The sequence below is a fragment of the Apium graveolens genome, chromosome 9, assembly GCF_009905375.1.
Source record: "Apium graveolens cultivar Ventura chromosome 9, ASM990537v1, whole genome shotgun sequence".
NCBI lineage: Eukaryota > Viridiplantae > Streptophyta > Magnoliopsida > Apiales > Apiaceae > Apium > Apium graveolens.
Window position 1 is genome coordinate 167,059,868 of NC_133655.1, and position 18,879 is coordinate 167,078,746.

Sequence of the window (18,879 nt, forward strand, 5' to 3'; positions counted from 1 at the left end):
GTTAAAACCTGCATATAAGGTCTTTCTTTCATATATAGGCTTCGCACCAATTGGTATTCTAACCAGGACTCCTACAAATTATGAAACTATATAAACAAAACAAGAAAAGAAAAACAGAAAAATGATCTACAGCATCTATACAATTATAATCTTGGATCATTTCAGCGTTATCTTTCCATGGTTTCATCTTCTCTGCAGACTCCAACATCAACGAGCATTGTGTTCGGCTTTTCTGAATGCAAAATTCTGCAACAGTTTCTTCTTGGAGCCTGATGATAACAAGAGAAATATCCCATATTAGCCAACAGAAAAGTAAAACTGCACCAAAAAATAAGGATAGAAAGAGTATTATATAGACAAACATTACCTTGTCCCATATAAGTGGATTCGTGTCTTTATAAACCACCACCCTTTGAATTACAGAAGAATCATCCACTTTTTCTTTGCATTTCCATTCATCTTTCTCCACATTTATGACATACTCACTAGCTGTTTCATTTGTCAACGTATTATATATGGCATTTGTAAATACATACACAGTAGCTCTTTCACACCCATTTTTGGTAATTCCGCGAGTGTTGAAAGAAAAACCAGCTTCATCACTCTTTCTGTACCAGCTCATAAAAGTTCTTGCTGGTATTTCGAGTTCACGGGCCGACACAAGGCCTGTGAAAATCTGGACCACGTATCCCCACGATACAGAAACGGTGAGTTTTCGAGATTTATCATAACACATGGACTGTTGCATAAGTCCAGCAGCATCGAGTTTCATGGGGGCCTTGAGGCGTTCAAGAGCCTCAATTTGGTTCATGTTGGGGAATATCGGATCGATTATGTCGAGATGGTGGAGTGATACCAGTGGTGTTATTGGATGGGCAGCTAAAAGCCCAAAAATGTTGCCATAAACGTCCAGCTGAAATATAGATAGGACATTTTGACTTAATAATGTAAACAAACAAACTACAAATAAGGAGATGTGGGTAGATACATAAAAATGTTGAAAAAGAAACCTGATGAAAGCCAATCTCTTTAGTGAGAGGAACTCCAAGCTCCGCCATGCAGGCTTGAATCCGATCATCCGACCCGTATAAACCCGGATATCTTTGTATACAATCATCTTGAATATTTTCAAGAGCTTTTGCTAATGGATAACTTATAGCAAATCCTCCACCTCCATATGCCATATTATACGAAAAATATATGTTCTGAGTATGACTTTCTGAACAACCCCCTATATAATAAAACTCATTATGATCATATTTTTGTAAAACCCTAACAAGATTATCAACAACAAACATTGTGTCATCATCTCCCATCACAAACCACCTCACATCTTCCATCCCTAACCTGAACGTCTCCGACACAATACGTGATATTCGTATTGCTGATCTATCACCCTTTCTGTTACTATACTTAAATTTCGACGTGTCACTTGAGATTTTTATAGGTGGAAGAAGATGGTCATCGTTCTCATCATCCTCTTCCACCTCTACATTATCAAGTAGGGGTTTGTCTAACCAAACGTAGCCTCGCGTTTGGTTAGGCCTCCACCATAGTTTAATATATTCCTTCCTCTTATCCCATAACTTCGATGATGCTCCAATACCGAAAGCAATGTGATGTAGGGCGGTTTCATTGGTGTCTAGGATTTTAGAGGCATATACAGGGTTTGATTGTAATGAAAGCGAGGTTTTGGTGTTGGATAGGATGTTGTTAATGTTGGAGAATTTGGAAGATGAAATAATATGATTTGTCCTAAGCTTTTGATGCTTACAAGAAGAGGAATCATGGTCACTAGTGAGTGCATGAAGTATACAAATTGAAGTAATGAAAATGATGGAGTAGACTAGAAGCTTTGATAAGATTTGGGAAGAGTTTTGAAGTTTTCTCATCATCAAGATTTGGAGGAGTTTAAATTTATGAAACATCAGAATGTGAAAATATGAGAAATTGCATGGAAAAGTGAAGAAGAAACAGAGTGTGTGTAGATATGGACTCATATGTTATTAGATACCCTATAACTTACAAGATATGGATCAAGTAGAATGTATGTATTTACAAGGTACTCTATTTCTCAGCAAGTTAGTTATACCTTAAAGCAATCATGTTATTAGCTCCTGTGCATCTAAATAAATATTCACTCAAAATAAAATTATGTATATATGGCAATGTTTTTTGTTAGATGTTTTTTCCGTGATCTTAGGTGTTCTTCTCTTTTCTAATGTGTAAACGATTTCTCAATTATTTTGTTATAAAAAAACGATTTTTGTTTAAAAAAATACAAATGTTTTTTGTATCATATTAAAAAAAGTATGAAGTAAAATATTGAACATATTAGATATTCTTATAATCTTATTACCAGTCATAAATATAATAAAATATGGCATTTTTAAAAATATATATTTATAAGAAAAAAGTATAACATTAATTACTGAATGTATACATAATTATCAATATTAATCTCGTAACCTTTTTCAATATCTATCAATGTACTAACAATGTAAACATTAATTGTTAATTATTTTCGTTACAATAATATAAATATTTTAAATGTTAATATGTTATTAATGTTATAAACCTTTGTTATAAATCTTGACTGAAAATATTAGTTATGTTTAATGTAGAAGAAGTACAGGAGAATAGAAAAATGGGGAGAAAGTTGTGTTTCATTTCATTAGCTAAATGAGCTATTTATAGTAGTTGGTTTACAAGGTTTATTAAGTAAGTTATTCAAATTTTCGTCATTAAGTATTACAAAACTTCCTCAATAAGCTTTACAAGTCTTCCTCGATAAACTTTACAAGTCTTCCTCGGTAAGATTTGAGAGACTTCCTCGATACGCTTTGTTAGGTCACACACACACTATAGAGGGGGTGAATACAGTGTATAGTACACTCAAATCGAACTTTAAGAACTTAAGTAACAGAAAACAAACTTTATTGAAACAATAAATTCTGTTACAGTATGGAACTGTTACCTCTCAGTGATGAACAAAAATCACGAGAGCTGCTAGGGTTACAATGAATAATTTTCTCTAATAATGATAACACTTATAGTGTAAACCCTATGTCTGTGTTTATATACTACACAGTTACAAGATAATCGCTAATTGATATGGAATATAATTCTGCTTCCTAAAATATATCAATCAGATATATTTTCTTCCAAGTATTCCATTCTTTACAGAATTCCTTCTTCATGCATATCTCTTCTTATGTTTATCTTGATCTTCTTTCCTTTAATCAGCTACTGTCCTTATCTGATTGTCCTTCAGCACTTAAGTTCTGATATTTATCTTCTGATGATTATCTCCAGATAACATAAGTACTGATATCCTTAAGTCCTGACTTCCAGTATAAGTACTGATCAACAGTTAAGTACTGATTTATCCTGTTCAAGTAAGATCTGAAAGCTAAACATAAAACATATTAGCCATGACATTATCAAATATATCTCACAATCTCCCCAACTTGTAAATTAATATAATATACAAGTTTAACAGATATTTGATGATGTCAAAAACATTAAGTACAAATGCATGAGAATTAGACTAGATAACTACAACTTACAGTCCTTAAAGCTTTTACCAATTTCAACTTCTGATAACAACTTCAGTCTGTATAAATATCGGAATTTAAGCAGTTGTAGATCTTCGACTTGGCTTCATCATTTTCTGATCTCTCTGATGTCAGGAGTTGTTCTGAGATAGTTCTTCAACAAACATTTCTCAGCATATCTTAGTTCATCAATCATTCTCCTTTTGACATCTTTAAGCTCTGTAGTATCTTCACCAGTTTGAAAGATTGCAGCTCTGAGATCATTGATCTTTGCTTTTCTCAACTCCTGATCTAGTCTTATGACATAAGCTTTGTCAGACTCCAGATTGAATTCAAGTCCCTTAATACCAAGATATGTTCTGATCTGTGCAGTATTAGGCTTCATATCAACAATATCACCATTGTGATCTCTGTACTTTGGAACATATATGCTGTCAGTCTTAACAGAATAAAGCCTTTTCTGTCTCTGAATCTGTTCTTTTAAGTAGTTTGCAGCAGTCTCTGTTATTCTGTCATCCACTTGAAGTAAGAAAAGTACATGCTCCAATTCTTCAAAATACTTCAATGGAATGGCATTTTGTCTTATATGATAAACCCTACCATCTGTCATGAAATACAACATGATGTATTCTTTCAAGTAGGTATGGTAAACCATCTGTACAGATTCCAGTTGATTCAATCTCTCAGGAGTTGCTCCAATACCTGGTTCACTCAAGGAAGTTGGATCATTGGTAGTGTTGTGTACTCTTCTTTCATCAGCACTTTCCAATCCAGTTTTATCTCTAGCTTCCTTTCCAGTAACTACTCTTGCTTCAAAACCACTTGCAGTAGTCTTCAAAGATTGAGTCTGTTTTGCTTTAGTGAATCCTGGTAGGAGTGTCTTTGATCTATTTTCTGATATCAAGTTAACTTGAGCTCTGTCAGAGGTTACTTGCTTCTTCTGAATATCAGAACTTACAATTTCTTGACTCTGAACAACTTGAGCCATGTCAGAGGTTGTTTTAAGAACTTTTCTTGAAGTCAGAGCAAGATCATCCTTTTCATCAGTAATTTCTTCTTCCTCAGGAGGTACATAAACCTTGATAGGTTCACCAACCTTTTCTTTACCCTTGGATCTTGGATCTATCTGTGGTTGTGATCTAGCCAACGTTGCTTCAGTATGTGTCCTTTCTTTGATCACAATGCCTTTGAGTTTTGGAAGTGAATTTTTACCAGAAGCTTCAGATTTAGATGTGACTTTCTCTGATTTAAGTCTAACTTCTTCTTCCTTTAAACTTTCCAAGTCCATTCCTGGATTTTCTTGAAGAAATAACTGTCTTGACATTTCCTCATCAAAATCTAGAAGTTCATCAGAACTTATCCTTTTACCAGCAGCAGAACTTATTCTTTTCCCAGTATCAGAACTTGTCCTGTGACTAGCTTGTCTTGATGTAAACCTTCTACCTTGACTATGACCGCTACCCATTCCAGAGTATCCTTGATCATCATTTCCATCATCCTTTCCTTGCAGTGTCTTGTTAGTGTTGCATTTGGACTTAATTACCTTCTCCCCCTTTTTGGCATCAGCAGGTAGTAAAAGAGAGATAAGTAATTCCACTGAGGATTGGATTTCAGTAAGTTGCGATTGCTGAGAAGCTTGATTTGTCAGAATTTCATCAATCTGAGCTTGTTGTTTCTCTTGAGTTTTCTCAATATAAGCAATCCTGTCAATGGTAAGTTAAAAGAACTTTTTCTTATCAATTTTCCAAACTTGTTCTTGTTTGATAAAGTTCTCCTGAATCTTGTGTAGCTCTGCATGAGTAGTTGAATGAAGACCTTGTAGATGTTTAGTACTCAATGCAGTGACTCTAAGCTGGGTTTTTAAATCATCAGAATTTAACATTTCATCAGCTTTAGTCAAGTGCTCAGCAAGATGTATTACAGTTGGAACACATGAAACTGAGTTCCATTCCTTAGTCCACTCCTGACCTGCAGGAGTTTCACTCCAAGGTACTGGTGCATCCCCGGTAACAAACTTCTTTACCAGTTCAGACTTAGGAAGAGTATGTTGAGGAGTATGTCCTGAAGGACCTGCTTCATCAGCATCTACAGTTGGAGCAGCATCACCAGTATCTCCAGCATTTGCAGCATCAGAACTTAAAGAATCAGTATCTTCTGATAAGACAACAGTGTGAGTAGCAATGGAGGCTTCAGCATCCTCTAATTGCTGATCTGATACTAAGTTCTGATCAACAGCCATATCCTGATGCTCACCTAAAGTCTGATCATCAGCATCTTGATGCAGAGAAGGTGTTGATAACTCTGGAGTTTGAACAGCATCAGTAACAGGTGTTGTGGAAGGATTATTTGTTGTTGGAGCTTCTAAGAGAAATACTTCAGACACAACCAAGTGTTGAACATCAATATCAGCACTTGTACCTGGATCAACAAGAGACACAGATGGTGAGTTAGCCTTGTCAGATACAGCTTCCTGAGATGGAGTTGATGGAGAAGAAGTGACTGGAGCAAATTTCTTGTCTTGTGAGATCAGAGATTCCTGATCCCCTTCCTTAGCTGCTTCCTCTTCATCATCTGAAACTGGCCTTTGTGCCCTCTGTTTCTTGTACTTCCTTGTTGATTTGGATTCCTTGGGAGTTTCAGGAACTGTCATTCGTCTAAGCCTCTTGAGAAACCTAGAACCCCCAATTTCAGAATCCTTCTGAGAAATCTCTTTCTCAGCTTCAGATACAACAGGTTCTCTAGCAGGAACCGGTTCCTCAGAATCAGATTCATCGCTCAATGCAATCCTCCTTCTCTTTTGAGATGTTTGAGGAACATTCTTTGTCCTCTTTGGCTTGGAAGATGAAGATTTCACAGTAGGTGCTGAAGATGAAGGTCGAGCAGGCTGTGAAGTGGAGAGATAGGATTTGAGATATGTTCTGAGGGTAGGTTGAGTAGAATGAGAGGTAGGTACTGAGGTTGATGGATTTTGGGTGTTTGGAGTTGGTTGGACATCAGAGTAAACAGATCTATAAGTATCAGGATCAGCATTTACCAGGATCTGTTTTACAGACTTAGGAATCTGTAATGGTCTAACCACTTTTTTCTTAGTATCAGCATTTACCAGGTCATTAAAGTATCATTTTGCAACCTTAAAAGGTGGGGTTTGAGTGTTGACTAAATGAGGTTCATCAGTACAATAAGTGTAAATAAGTTGACAGAATCTAGCAAAATAAACAACATCTCGATCCTCTGTCATCCTATCCCCAATAAAACCAATTAAAGCAGTTGCAAAATCAAAATGAGTTTGATTGATAATTGCATACCCGATGTGCTGACTCATAATTGGAATAGCATCAAAATTCGAACATTTATTCCCAAAAGCTTTGGTGATGCAATCAAAGAAGAAACTCCATTCTCTTCTGATATTAGCCCGTTTCAACTGTCCAAGTTTCGTCAGACTCTTTTCATATCACAATTCAGCCATTAACTCCCGAAGGGCTGAATCCTCTGGAATTGAGAAAGTACAATCTTCTGGAAGATGTAAAACCCTGCGAACTGTACCAGGAGTGACTACAAAGGATGAATCACCCACTTGAAAGATAATACTGGGAGTTCCACGTTGACCACCATCATCAAAAAGTCCAGTCCTCCAAAACCTCAGAACTTGTTGGCTTGAAAAGAATTCAGGCTGTGTTAATGCATACCCAACCTCACTATGTGCAAGAAGATCTTGCACAAAGTGCAATTCAGATGGAGCTTCAGTGTGATCAAGAACTGCAGCATAGTTGTTGGGGACAAACTTAGCTCCATCAATGATTAAATCCTTTGGTGCCATGTGAAAAAAAAATGAGATTCAAGTATGCATGTTAGGTGTTTGAGATAATGTCTGTATGAAAAACCAACGTGAGAAATAAAGAGAAATAGAGTAAAAGTAAGGAGAGAGATAAAATATGAAGAAAATAAAAGATTAAAGAAATCTTCTCTCTGTTGTACTTATACTCTGAACAAAAATATTACCGTTGGACACCTGTCAGACATGCAGTAATAACGGACAGTTACTGGGCTCGAGAAAACAGGAATCATTACTTACCCATTTGCCTAGTTTCAAGGAAAAACCGTTCCATTTATCAAGAGAAACAGTTTTAATTCAAAATTTAAACCGTTAGCACTGATTGAATTATTTTTCACTGCATCATTAATATTCTGAAAATACATCACATGAAAATGACCAAGATAAATTAGATAAGTAAGTGCTGAAAATGAATCAGAACTTAATATAAAACAAAATTTATATGGTCATCAGAATATCAATCAGGATTTATCAACACAAGATTAAATAACTCAGAGACAAAATCTTGAAGTAAAAACAACTTTCATTAATATATCAAGACAATACATTTATGAAATGGAAATTACATCAATACTTATACAAGATTTTCCCTAAGCTTCTAAACCTAACATCAACAGCCTTAGTCCTAGCTAAGAAGCCTGACAAAGCTGATGATGAAGAAAAACAGGAAGAAGACGAGATTAAGTCATCTTCTTCTTCCTACTCTCGACAAACAGAATGGCGAGTCTGATGATTCGCTCTTGCTGGCGGAGAGCTTCCAGCCTTTCCTCCTCCAATCGCTCCAGATGGCGATGGTAGTCCATATAGAAGAACAGAAGGTGTGTCAGTACCTCCTGTGGGACAGAGTCCCATATCTCCTCAGGAATGGCTGTGACATGCCATTCCTGCTGCCACTCGGCACAGCTTAGCTCCATATTGAAGTTTTGGTAGTTCAAAAACATGTTGTATCTGACCATTGTGTTTTTGAAAGAAGAAGTATGAAGATAAGTGTGTGAGAAGAATTTGACGGAAAGACTGATGTGAAGTGGCTGCTTATATAGGCAAGAGAATGCCAGGAGACGCAAAGAAATTGAATGCTGACAGGTAGAATTAATTCTACCTCGTCTCCCTAGACTTTGAAAAAGAATAACATTCATTGGAAAGAGGAATCATGGTTTAAAAACGCACAAGAAACAAGAAACAGTGGACTGTTCAAGTACGAATACCATTAATCCTAATCATAGTGACTATTAATCTTCCACTTCAACATATTCTAGTTCTAACTGAGACTGTTATCAAATTTTATTCACAGATAAGCCAAGTAAAGGATTAGACTGAGAAATCAGAACTTAGACCTATACCAGAACTTAACAGTCATCAGAACATAATTTCTTAACTCGAAAAAGGAATGCCCATCTTAGTAAATCCTCATATAAGTTCTGAGTTATAGACTTCAGAACTTAATCATCAGAACGTGTAACTAGAACTTGTCCTCAGAATTTGTGCAAAAATGACATAATGACTGTTTATCTAAAATAACATAGACCACCACAGAAATTTTCATCATTCAGATGGAGTGATTAGTGTGTGCATTAAGCTAAATAACAGACAAAGAGTAAAGTATGATTCACTTCAGTACATCTTAGAAATAAGGCATACTAAAATTTTGCTAAAGAGCTGTCATTATCCTGAAACCTACTGATGAATGAGTTCATGCTTGAGTCCACCTCAACTGTTTTGTGCTAATTTTATGCATCTTTTGAAATTCTATTTTACAGTGGCTTCTCAGTGTAAGTGAGTCACGACTGTTTATCAGAATTTATGCTATTATCAGAGTATTTCTCCAGTAATCATAGAGTGTGAAAAGTCACCAAGAAAATATTTTGCTTTTCTAATGCATATCTACTTAATACCAGCAATGCACTTGGGTCGTCCCTTCCATATTTTTAATCTAGATCTCAAAGGAGTACCTGATTTTATTCTTTGATCTTTTTGCTTTTTCTTTTGATAAGTGAGGTTTATCAGCACTTAGTACATTCAGCAGTTTTACTAGTATCAGAACTTAACAGATGAGTAGCATTATTCTAATTTGTGACTTAGTAATAAGATATACAAAGTAAACTTAACTAAGCTCAATTATCAGAATTTTCTAGTGTCATAGGGTTTCCACTGAAATAATTACTTCTTACATGGAAGCATTTGTTTATTGAAGACTACTAGGTCAGTATCTAGCACAGCTATCCTCATAGGATTGAATAGGTACTTGAACAGACATATCACTTATCAGAGTTTAGAAACATATATCAGACAACAGTCAGTACTTAAAGACATTTATCAATTAAGCACAGAATACACAATGAGATTAATTCTGTAAATACTGAGCATAAAGTCTGATAACACAGAACAAGACTAAGCAGATTTAGAGAAAGAACCTGAAACCATTCCAAGTTCATTTACCAATCTTGTAAAAGTAGCTTCACACAGTGGTTTTGTGAAGATATCTGCTAGTTGTTGATCTGTGGGAACAAAATGCAATTCCACTGTACCTTCATCCACATGTTCCCTGATGAAGTGGTACCTGATGCTGATGTGCTTTGTCATAGAGTGTTGAACTGGATTACCTGTCATAGCAATAGCACTTTGATTATCACAGTAAATAGGGATTTTGAAATATGTTAACCCATAATCCAGTAACTGATTCTTCATCCAAAGAATCTGTGCACAACAGCTTCCTGCAGCAATATACTCTGCTTCTGCAGTTGATGTGGAAATTGACTTTTGTTTCTTGCTGTACCAAGAAACCAATCTGCCTCCAAGAAATTGGCAGCTTCCATTTGTGCTTTTCCTGTCAATTTTGCAACCTGCAAAATCTGCATCTGAGTAACCTATTAGTTTAAGATCTGATTCTCTAGGATGCCATAATCCCAGAGCAGCTGTTCCTTTAAGATACTTAAAGATTCTTTTTACAGCTGTTAAGTGAGGTTCTCTTGGATCTGCTTGAAATCTTGCACAAAGACAGGTAGCATACATGATATCAGGTCTACTAGCAGTTAGATAGAGTAGAGAGCCAATCATACCTCTGTAGTCAGTAATATCTACTGATTTACCGGTATCCTTATCCAGTTTTGTCGCAGTGGTCATTGAAGTGGATGCACTTGAACAATCTTGCATTCCAAATTTCTTCAGCAAGTTTTCGGTGTACTTGGTTTGACAAATAAAAGTGCCTTCCTCATTCTGCTTGACTTGAAGGCCCAGAAAATAGCTAAGTTCCCCCATCATACTCATCTGATATCTTGACTGCATTAGTTTGGCAAACTTTTTGCAAAGTTTGTCATTTGTAGATCCGAAAATGATATCATCAACATAAATCTGAACCAGAAGTAAGTCCTTTCCATGGTTGAGGTAGAACAGTGTTTTGTCTATTGTCCCTCTGTTGAATCCACTTTCCAGAAGAAACTGAGCTAAAGTCTCATACCATGCTCTAGGAGCTTGCTTAAGTCCATAAAGTGCTTTATCAAGCCTGTAGACATAATCTGGATGTTTGGTATCTACAAAACCTGGAGGTTGTTCAACATATACCTCCTCCTCTAATTCTCCATTGAGAAAAGCACTTTTCACATCCATTTGAAAGACAGTAAACTTTTTGTGAGCAGCATAAGCCAAGAATATCCTTATGGCTTCTAACCTAGCAACTGGTGCAAATGTTTCATCATAATCAATTCCCTCCTGTTGAGAATATCCTTTTGCAACCAGCCTTGCCTTATTCCTTGTAATTATGTCATCACTATCAGTTTTGTTTCTGAATACCCACTTTGTACCAACAACAGATCTATTCTTTGGTCTTGACACTAGGGTCCAGACTTTATTTCTTTCAAATTCATTCAACTCTTCCTGCATTGCTTGCACCAAATCAGCATCTTGAAGAGCTTCTTCCACTTTCTTTGGCTCAGTCTGAGAGAGAAAAGAATTGTAAAGACATTCATTTGAAGTACCTGTTCTAGTTCTGACACCTGCATCAGGATTTCCAATTATCAAATCAGGTGTATGTGATTTTGTCCACTTCCTTGCATATGGAAGGTTTTCTCTAGAACTGGATGCTCCCCCATGATCCATGTTATTTTCATTTTCATTTTCTGATGCTCCCCCTGAAACTATGCTCTCTGAGTTGGATTCTTCAGTATTTAGATTTTCAGCACTATCAGAACTTGGCTTATCAGAACTTGACGAATCAGAACTTGAAGAGCCAGATGCATGTTCTGATGTTTCTTGAGATGTGGTAGGATCTTGAGTATGCTCCCCCTGCATAGGTGCATCTTCCTTTGACGTAGTCTCCACAGTTTCAATAACATCAGAGTTTAATCCATCAGAGTTTACAGTATCAGGACTTAGACTGTCAGGATTTTCTGTATCAGAATTTGAGTCTTCATTTTCAAATCTCAGCTGATCATGGTTAATAAAATCTTCAAGACCAGTAATCTTTTTGTCATCAAAAGAGACATTGATAGATTCCATGACCACTTTTGTTCTCAAATTATAGACTCTGAAGGCTTTTGTGGAGAGTGGATATCCAACATAGATTCCTTCATCAGCTTTTAGATCAAACTTTGATAGCTGTTCAGGATGAGTCTTGAGAACAAAACACTTGCATCCAAATACATGAAAATATTTCAGATTTGGCTTCTTTTTCTTCACCATCTCATATGGTGTTTTTCCATGCTTGTTAATGAGTGTTGCATTTTGAGTAAAACAAGCAGTCTGTACAGCTTCAGCCCAGAAATAGGTTGGAAGCTTTGCTTCTTCAAGCATTGTACGTGCAGCTTCAATGAGAGTTCTATTCTTCCTTTCAACAACTCCATTTTTCTGTGGAGTTCCAGGAGCAGAAAATTCCTGCTTTATTCCATGGCTTTTGCAGAACTCTTCCATTATCAAATTCTTGAACTCAGTGCCATTATCACTCCTTAAAACTTTCACAGAATCTTTGACCATTTTATCCAGATGTTTGATATGATCAATCACGGTTGATGCAGTTTCACTTTTTGTATGCAAGAAATATACCCATGTGTATCTGGTGAACTCATCCACTATGACCAACGCATACTTCTTCTTTGCAATAGACATGACATTTACTGGACCAAATAGATCAACATGTAGTAGATGATAAGGCTCAAGAATTGATGATTCAGTCTTGCTCTTGAATGAAGATTTTCTTTGTTTGGCTTTCTGACATGAATCACAAAGACCATCAGGAGCAAATACTGTGTTTGGCAATCCTCTCATAAGATCTTTCTTGACCAGTTCATTTATATTGTTGAAATTTAAATGAGAGAGTTTCTTATGCCAATTCCAGCTTTCTTCAATTGATGCTCTACTCATCAGACAGATTGCAGAACCATCAGTACTTGTTGAAAGCTTAGCTTCATAAATATTATCATGCCTGTATCCTTTCAGAACAACTTTGCCTTTAGATTTACTCACAATTTCACAGTGTTCTTCAAAGAAATCAACATGATAACCTCTGTCACAGATTTGACTTATACTCAGTAGGTTGTGTTTAAGTCCTGAGACTAGAGCTACTTGTTTAATTATGACATTTCCAAGATTGATATTGCCATATCCCAATGTTTTTCCAATGTTGCCATCTCCATAAGAAACACTTGGGCCAACTTTCTCCACAAAGTCTGATAGCAGGGCCTTATTTCCAGTCATATGTCCTGAACATCCACTGTCCAGAACTAGAATATTTTTCCTGTTACCCTGCAATCACAAAGACCACTAATTATTAATTTTAAGGACCCAGACTTGCTTGGATCTTTTGGCCTTATTAAGTTTATTAACATTTACAGCGGATTTAGCATCAGAGTTTATGTTAACAATTTTCTTATCAGAACTTACACTATCAGACTTTGAATCAGAATTTATACTAGAAGGAACAATGGAAACTTTCTTCAAAGAAGGTTTTATTTGATAATAATCATAGTACAAGCTATGATATTCCTTACAAGTATAAATGGAATGCCATAAACTACCACAATGAAAACAAGGATTTTGTGGTTTGTATATAACAGACTGACTCTTAACTCCTGACTTTGAAGGTAAGGAGTTAATATTCTTATTCTTCCTGCAAAATGAAGCCAGATGGTTAGAACTTCCACAGTTATGACATGTTTTCCTAGAAGCATCAGGAACAGGTTTATAATTATTGCTTTTATTCACACCTTCCTTTCCATTCCTATTTTTCCTAGGTGATTTTACCTTGTTTGCATTCTTGACATCTTTCAGCTTATGCTTAAGCTGCTTCTTTGTCATTAAGCCTATGTTCACTTCAGCTGTCTTTTCCTGTTTTAGTTTGTCAGAAGTTAATTTCGTTGTAACTTCTGATTTTTCATTTTCAGACTTTACAGTTACAAACTTAACAGGTTTTAACTTTGGCTTTTGCTTATCAACAGACTTAATTTCTTCAGTTCCTTTATCTTTCTTATCTTCTCCGTAACCTAAGCCCTCTTTCCAGTTTCCATTACTTAGCAAATTTTGAGTTGTTTTGCCAGAGTTAGTCCAAGTCCTGATAATCTCTCTTTCCTTTTCTAACTCAATTTTTAGAGATTCATTTAATTTTAGCACTTCATTCCTAACATAAAAAGCATCATCTCTATCCTTCTGAGTTTGATGGAACATGACTAACTCTTTTTCTAAGAAATCATTTCTTTTCTTAAATGCAAGATTTTCAGAAGTTAATCTTTCACATGTTAAAGTTTGATCTCTATAACTAACAAACATGGTTTTAAGATATCTTCTCAACTCATTAATATCATCAGTATGAAAAACATAAGTAGTCTGAGGTACCTTTGTTTCAGCAGCTTCAGAACTGCTCTCAGCACTTTCTTTATCAGCATTTGCCATCAATGCATAGTTTTCCTCACTTTCAGAGTCTGAGGTGTCTGTCCAGCTTTTCTGCTTTGTGACAAGAGCCTTGCCTTTGTCACCCTTTACCTTCTTGCAGTCAGGAGATATATGACCTTTCTCACCACAGTTATAGTATTTAACATTGGTGTAATCTCCTCTGTCAGACTTTCCTCCTCTGCCTTCAGATCTTCTGAAATTCTTCTTATCAGAACTTATGCCTTTCCTGAAAAACTTCTTTCCCTTCCTGAACTTCCTGTATGCAATCTTTGTGATTCCTTTCACCATAAGAGCACACAGCTTCATCATCTCCTCATCAGCATCAGTCTCAGGCAAGCTTTCAGAATTTGAGTCATCATCACTCTCAGAACTTGATGACTCAGTATCAGACTTTATGAAAAGAGCTTTACCCTTGTCTTTCTTTGAGGAAGCTGCTTTGGGGAATTCTTCTTCAGCCTTAAGAGCAACTGTCCTTGACTTTCCTCCTTTCCTCTTGCTTCTTTGTTCCATCTCCAGCTCATGAGTCTTGAGCATTCCATAGATTTCGTCAAGAGTTGTTTCATCAAGATTGTAGTTGTCTCTTATTGTCGTTGCCTTTAAATCCCAGCATTCAGGAAGAGCTAACAGGAACTTAAGGTTTGAATCTTCAAGATAATACTTTTTATCAACCAATGACAAATCATTCAAAAGTTTGACAAATCTATCATATAAATCATTCAATGACTCATTAGTCTTTGAGTCAAAGTGTTCATACTCTTGAGTGAGTATTGTCTTCCTGTTCTTCTTAATTGTGTCAGTTCCCTAACACCTTCTTTCCAGAGCATCCCATATCTCCTTAGCAGTCTTGCAGTTCATTACCCTGTTTGACATTACATTATCAATGGCACTATGCAGTAAGTGTCGTACCTTAGCATCCTTAGCAATTGATGCTATGTCTTCAGCAGTATAATCACTCTTCTCTTTTGGTACGGTCTTTGCTGCTTCACCTGCAACTGTAATAGCGAGCTTGGTTGGTTTGTGAGGGCCTTCCTTGATTCTATCAAGGTATTCTGGATCTGTTGCTTCCAGGAACATGGTCATCCTTACCTTCCATATGGGATATTCAGATGGTCTCAGTATGGGAACTCTGATGGTCTCATACCGACTCTGCATTTGTGTCTTTGGTGATTCCTCAGTTTTGATAGGCTTAGTTGGAGTTTCTGTGTCCGACATGATTGTGTTTGGATCTTTAACTGTATGTATGTTAACAGATAAGCTCTGATACCAATTGTTAGGTCACACACACACTGTAGAGGGGGTGAATACAGTGTATAGTACACTCAAATCGAACTTTAAGAACTTAAGTAACAGAAAACAAACTTTATTGAAATAATAAATTATGTTACAGTATGGAACTGTTACCTCTCAGTGATGAACAAAAATCACGAGAGCTGCTAGGGTTACAATGAATAATCTTCTCTAATAATGATAACACTTATAGTGTAAACCCTATGTCTGTGTTTATATACTACACAGTTACAAGATAATCGCTAATTGATATGGAATATAATTCTGCTTCCTAAAATATATCAATCAGATATCTTTTCTTCCAAGTATTCCATTCTTTACAGAATTCCTTCTTCATGCATATCTCTTCTTATGTTTATCTTGATCTTCTTTCCTTTAATCAGCTAATGTCCTTATCTGATTGTCCTTCAGCACTTAAGTTCTGATATTTATCTTCTGATGATTATCTCTTGATAACATAAGTACTGATATCCTTAAGTCCTGACTTCCAGTATAAGTACTGATCAACAGTTAAGTACTGATTTATCCTGTTCAAGTAAGATCTGAAAGCTAAACATAAAACATATTAGCCATGACATTATCAAATATATCTAACACGCTTTGACAATCACTTTATTTTTATTCAAATATTTTAGCACTCCCCCTTGATTGTCAAATGCGAGTTATTGCAAAGATTAACTGCCTCGTTAAAATCTTGCAAGGAAAAAACCCAGTGGGATAAAAACCTTGACGAAGGAAAAAGAGTACATCCTCCCCCTGAGTAAAATGTCTCACATTTTGACATTTTGATGTAGCAAACTTTTTAACCTCCACATACCCATATTATTTCTCAGCTTCTCAATGTTGATGTAGGTAGTGACTTTGTAAGTATATCCGCCAGATTATCGCATGAGCGAACTTGTTGAACATCAATATCACCATTTTCTTGAAGTCCATGAGTGTAGAAGAATTTTGGCAATATGTGTTTTGTTCGATCCCCTTTAATATATCCTTCCTTAAGTTGTTTGATGCAGGCCGAGTTATTCTCGAATAAAACCGTAGGATTGTCTGAAATACTTGATAATCCACATGATTCTCGAATATGTTGAATGACCGACCTTAGCCAAATACATTCTCTCATTGCTTCATGAATTGCTAGTAACTCTGCGTGGTTTGATGAAGTTGCAGCCATAGACTGTTTTGTAGACTTTCAAGAGATAGCAGTATCACAATATGTAAATACGTAACCTATTTGTGATCCCCCAAAATGAGGATCTGACATGTATCCAGCATCTGCATATCCAACTAGTCGTGATCTTGAATTGTTTGGGAAGAATAGTCCAAGATCGATTGTCCCTCGAAGATATCTGAATATATGTTTTATTCCATCCCAATGTCTTTCTTTTATTTGGCACTTCACGTTGCCATTTCTGGTGGCCAGAGTTGTAATCATCACGTTACCACTTCAGATGGTCAGAATGATATTGATTGTAAAACCGACCACGAAAATTTTTACGTCCACGGCAGAGCCTGTGGGACGTATCTGATGATTTTTCAATAGCAACTCATTATTCTTTTCAGCCACAAGAAGGAGAGATATCAGCTCGCCATATTTCTGAAAATTACGCTCCCTATATTGTTGAGTCAGGATCATAATGTTGGGGTGAAAGGTTGAGAGGGTCTTTTCAATCATTTCAGCATCAATAATATTTTCACCACATAAATTAATTTTGAGCTTATCTTGAAAAGAGCAGAATTATATTCAGCTACAAATTTGAAATCTTGTAACCTCAAATTAATCCAGTCATATCGGGCAGATGGCAAGTGAACAAGTTTCTGGTGATCAAATTTATCCTTGAGATTATTCCAAAGGGTGAGTGGATTTTTGATAGTGAGGTATTCAGATTTTAGATCTTCGTGGATGTGATGCCTAAGAAAGATAATCGATTTTCCATTTCGTTCAACAGTTGGGATTTTTTCCGGGTCAATAGTATCTTTTAGGCCATTAGCACTAAAGTGTAATTCCGCATCAAGGACCCATGACAAATAATTATTCCCCGAAACATCCAAGGCAACAAACTCTAATTTTGCAAGATTCACCATTATTTTAAATAAGATATAATATGTCACATAATATTTAAACAGGCAAGTTGAAATAATAACTTTATACAAAAGTTACGACGGCATAGCCGGCCAGAAAACTTTTGATTATTACTTGACGGCAGCGCCATCTTTATAGTAGTATTACTTGACGGCAGAGCCATCTTTATATTACTTGACGGGAGAGCCATCTTTATAGTATTATTTGACGGCATAGCCATCTTTATAGATTTCAATCGGTAACATAAATATGTAATAATATTTAGTTAAAAATGAGGAAAAGAAAATGTAGCTCTTTTATGAAATAGTTTTTGTTGATAGGGACTCGTGGGTCAGAATAAGTCGTAACTCTTTCGAGAATAAAGCTTCAGTTGGCAAAGACTCGTGCTGATAACGTGTTCTAAACCTTTGTTATAAACCTTGACATAAAATATTAGTTATGTTTAATGTAGAGGAAGTATAGGAGAATAAAATATGGAGAGAAAGTTGTATTTCATTTCATTAGCTAAATGAGCTATTTATAGTAGTTGGTTTACAAGGCTTACTAAGTTATTCAAATCTTTTTCATTAAGTATTACAAAACTTCCTTAATAAGCTTTACAAGTCTTCCTCGATAAGTTTTACAAGTCTTCCTCGATAAGCTTTACGAGTCTTCGTCGGTAAGATTTGAAAGACTTCCTCGATACGTTTTGACAATCACTTTATTTTTATTCAAATATTTGAACAATTAATAAAATTTTCTAGTAAATTGAAATTTTTAACAGATTTTATTTAGTAAGATCACAGAGCAATGAACGTATTTTACATCACATTTGTAAACAAATGCCTGGCGTGATAGAGTGGCAGTTACGAAAGGTTGATGCATATCATCATATGGTTATATGGTAAAGTTCTTCAAATTCATGGCACAATTAAAGGTTGTGTCAGGCCTTCTTCAACTCGCTGATTTTTTTCTGTTCTGACGAGTTTCTCCACATCCTATCCAAACTCGAAAGACCCTTTCCAATGCATGATTTTTTATTTGAGCTTTTGATTTGTGTGATTCTACCGCAAATTGAAGATATGGGGAAACTCTCAAACGCGCCATTCACCTTCATCTTCAACTTTTCTTGTACTACTTATTACAAGTTCAAGATCAAGGAGGAAATAACTTTCTCTCAACCGGTTACTTTTTGTATTTACCGGTCACAGACGTATACGTACTTGTTCATCATTATACATTTCAAAATGAAATTTCAAACTTCTTAC

At 35.9% G+C, this 18,879-nt stretch overlaps 1 protein-coding gene across 1 annotated transcript; it reads right to left on the reverse strand.

Annotated features, from left to right (window-relative positions):
* On the reverse strand, nucleotides 1–1,941 carry LOC141687194 (uncharacterized). Its single transcript, XM_074492389.1, has 3 exons — nucleotides 1,011–1,941; nucleotides 368–913; nucleotides 1–269 (listed from the first exon to the last, which is right to left on the reverse strand). The coding sequence occupies exons 1-3, from the start codon at nucleotides 1,926–1,928 to the stop codon at nucleotides 168–170; spliced, it is 1,566 nt and encodes a 521-aa protein (XP_074348490.1). The 5' UTR covers nucleotides 1,929–1,941; the 3' UTR covers nucleotides 1–167.
* Between the last annotated feature and the right edge of the window lie 16,938 nt (nucleotides 1,942–18,879).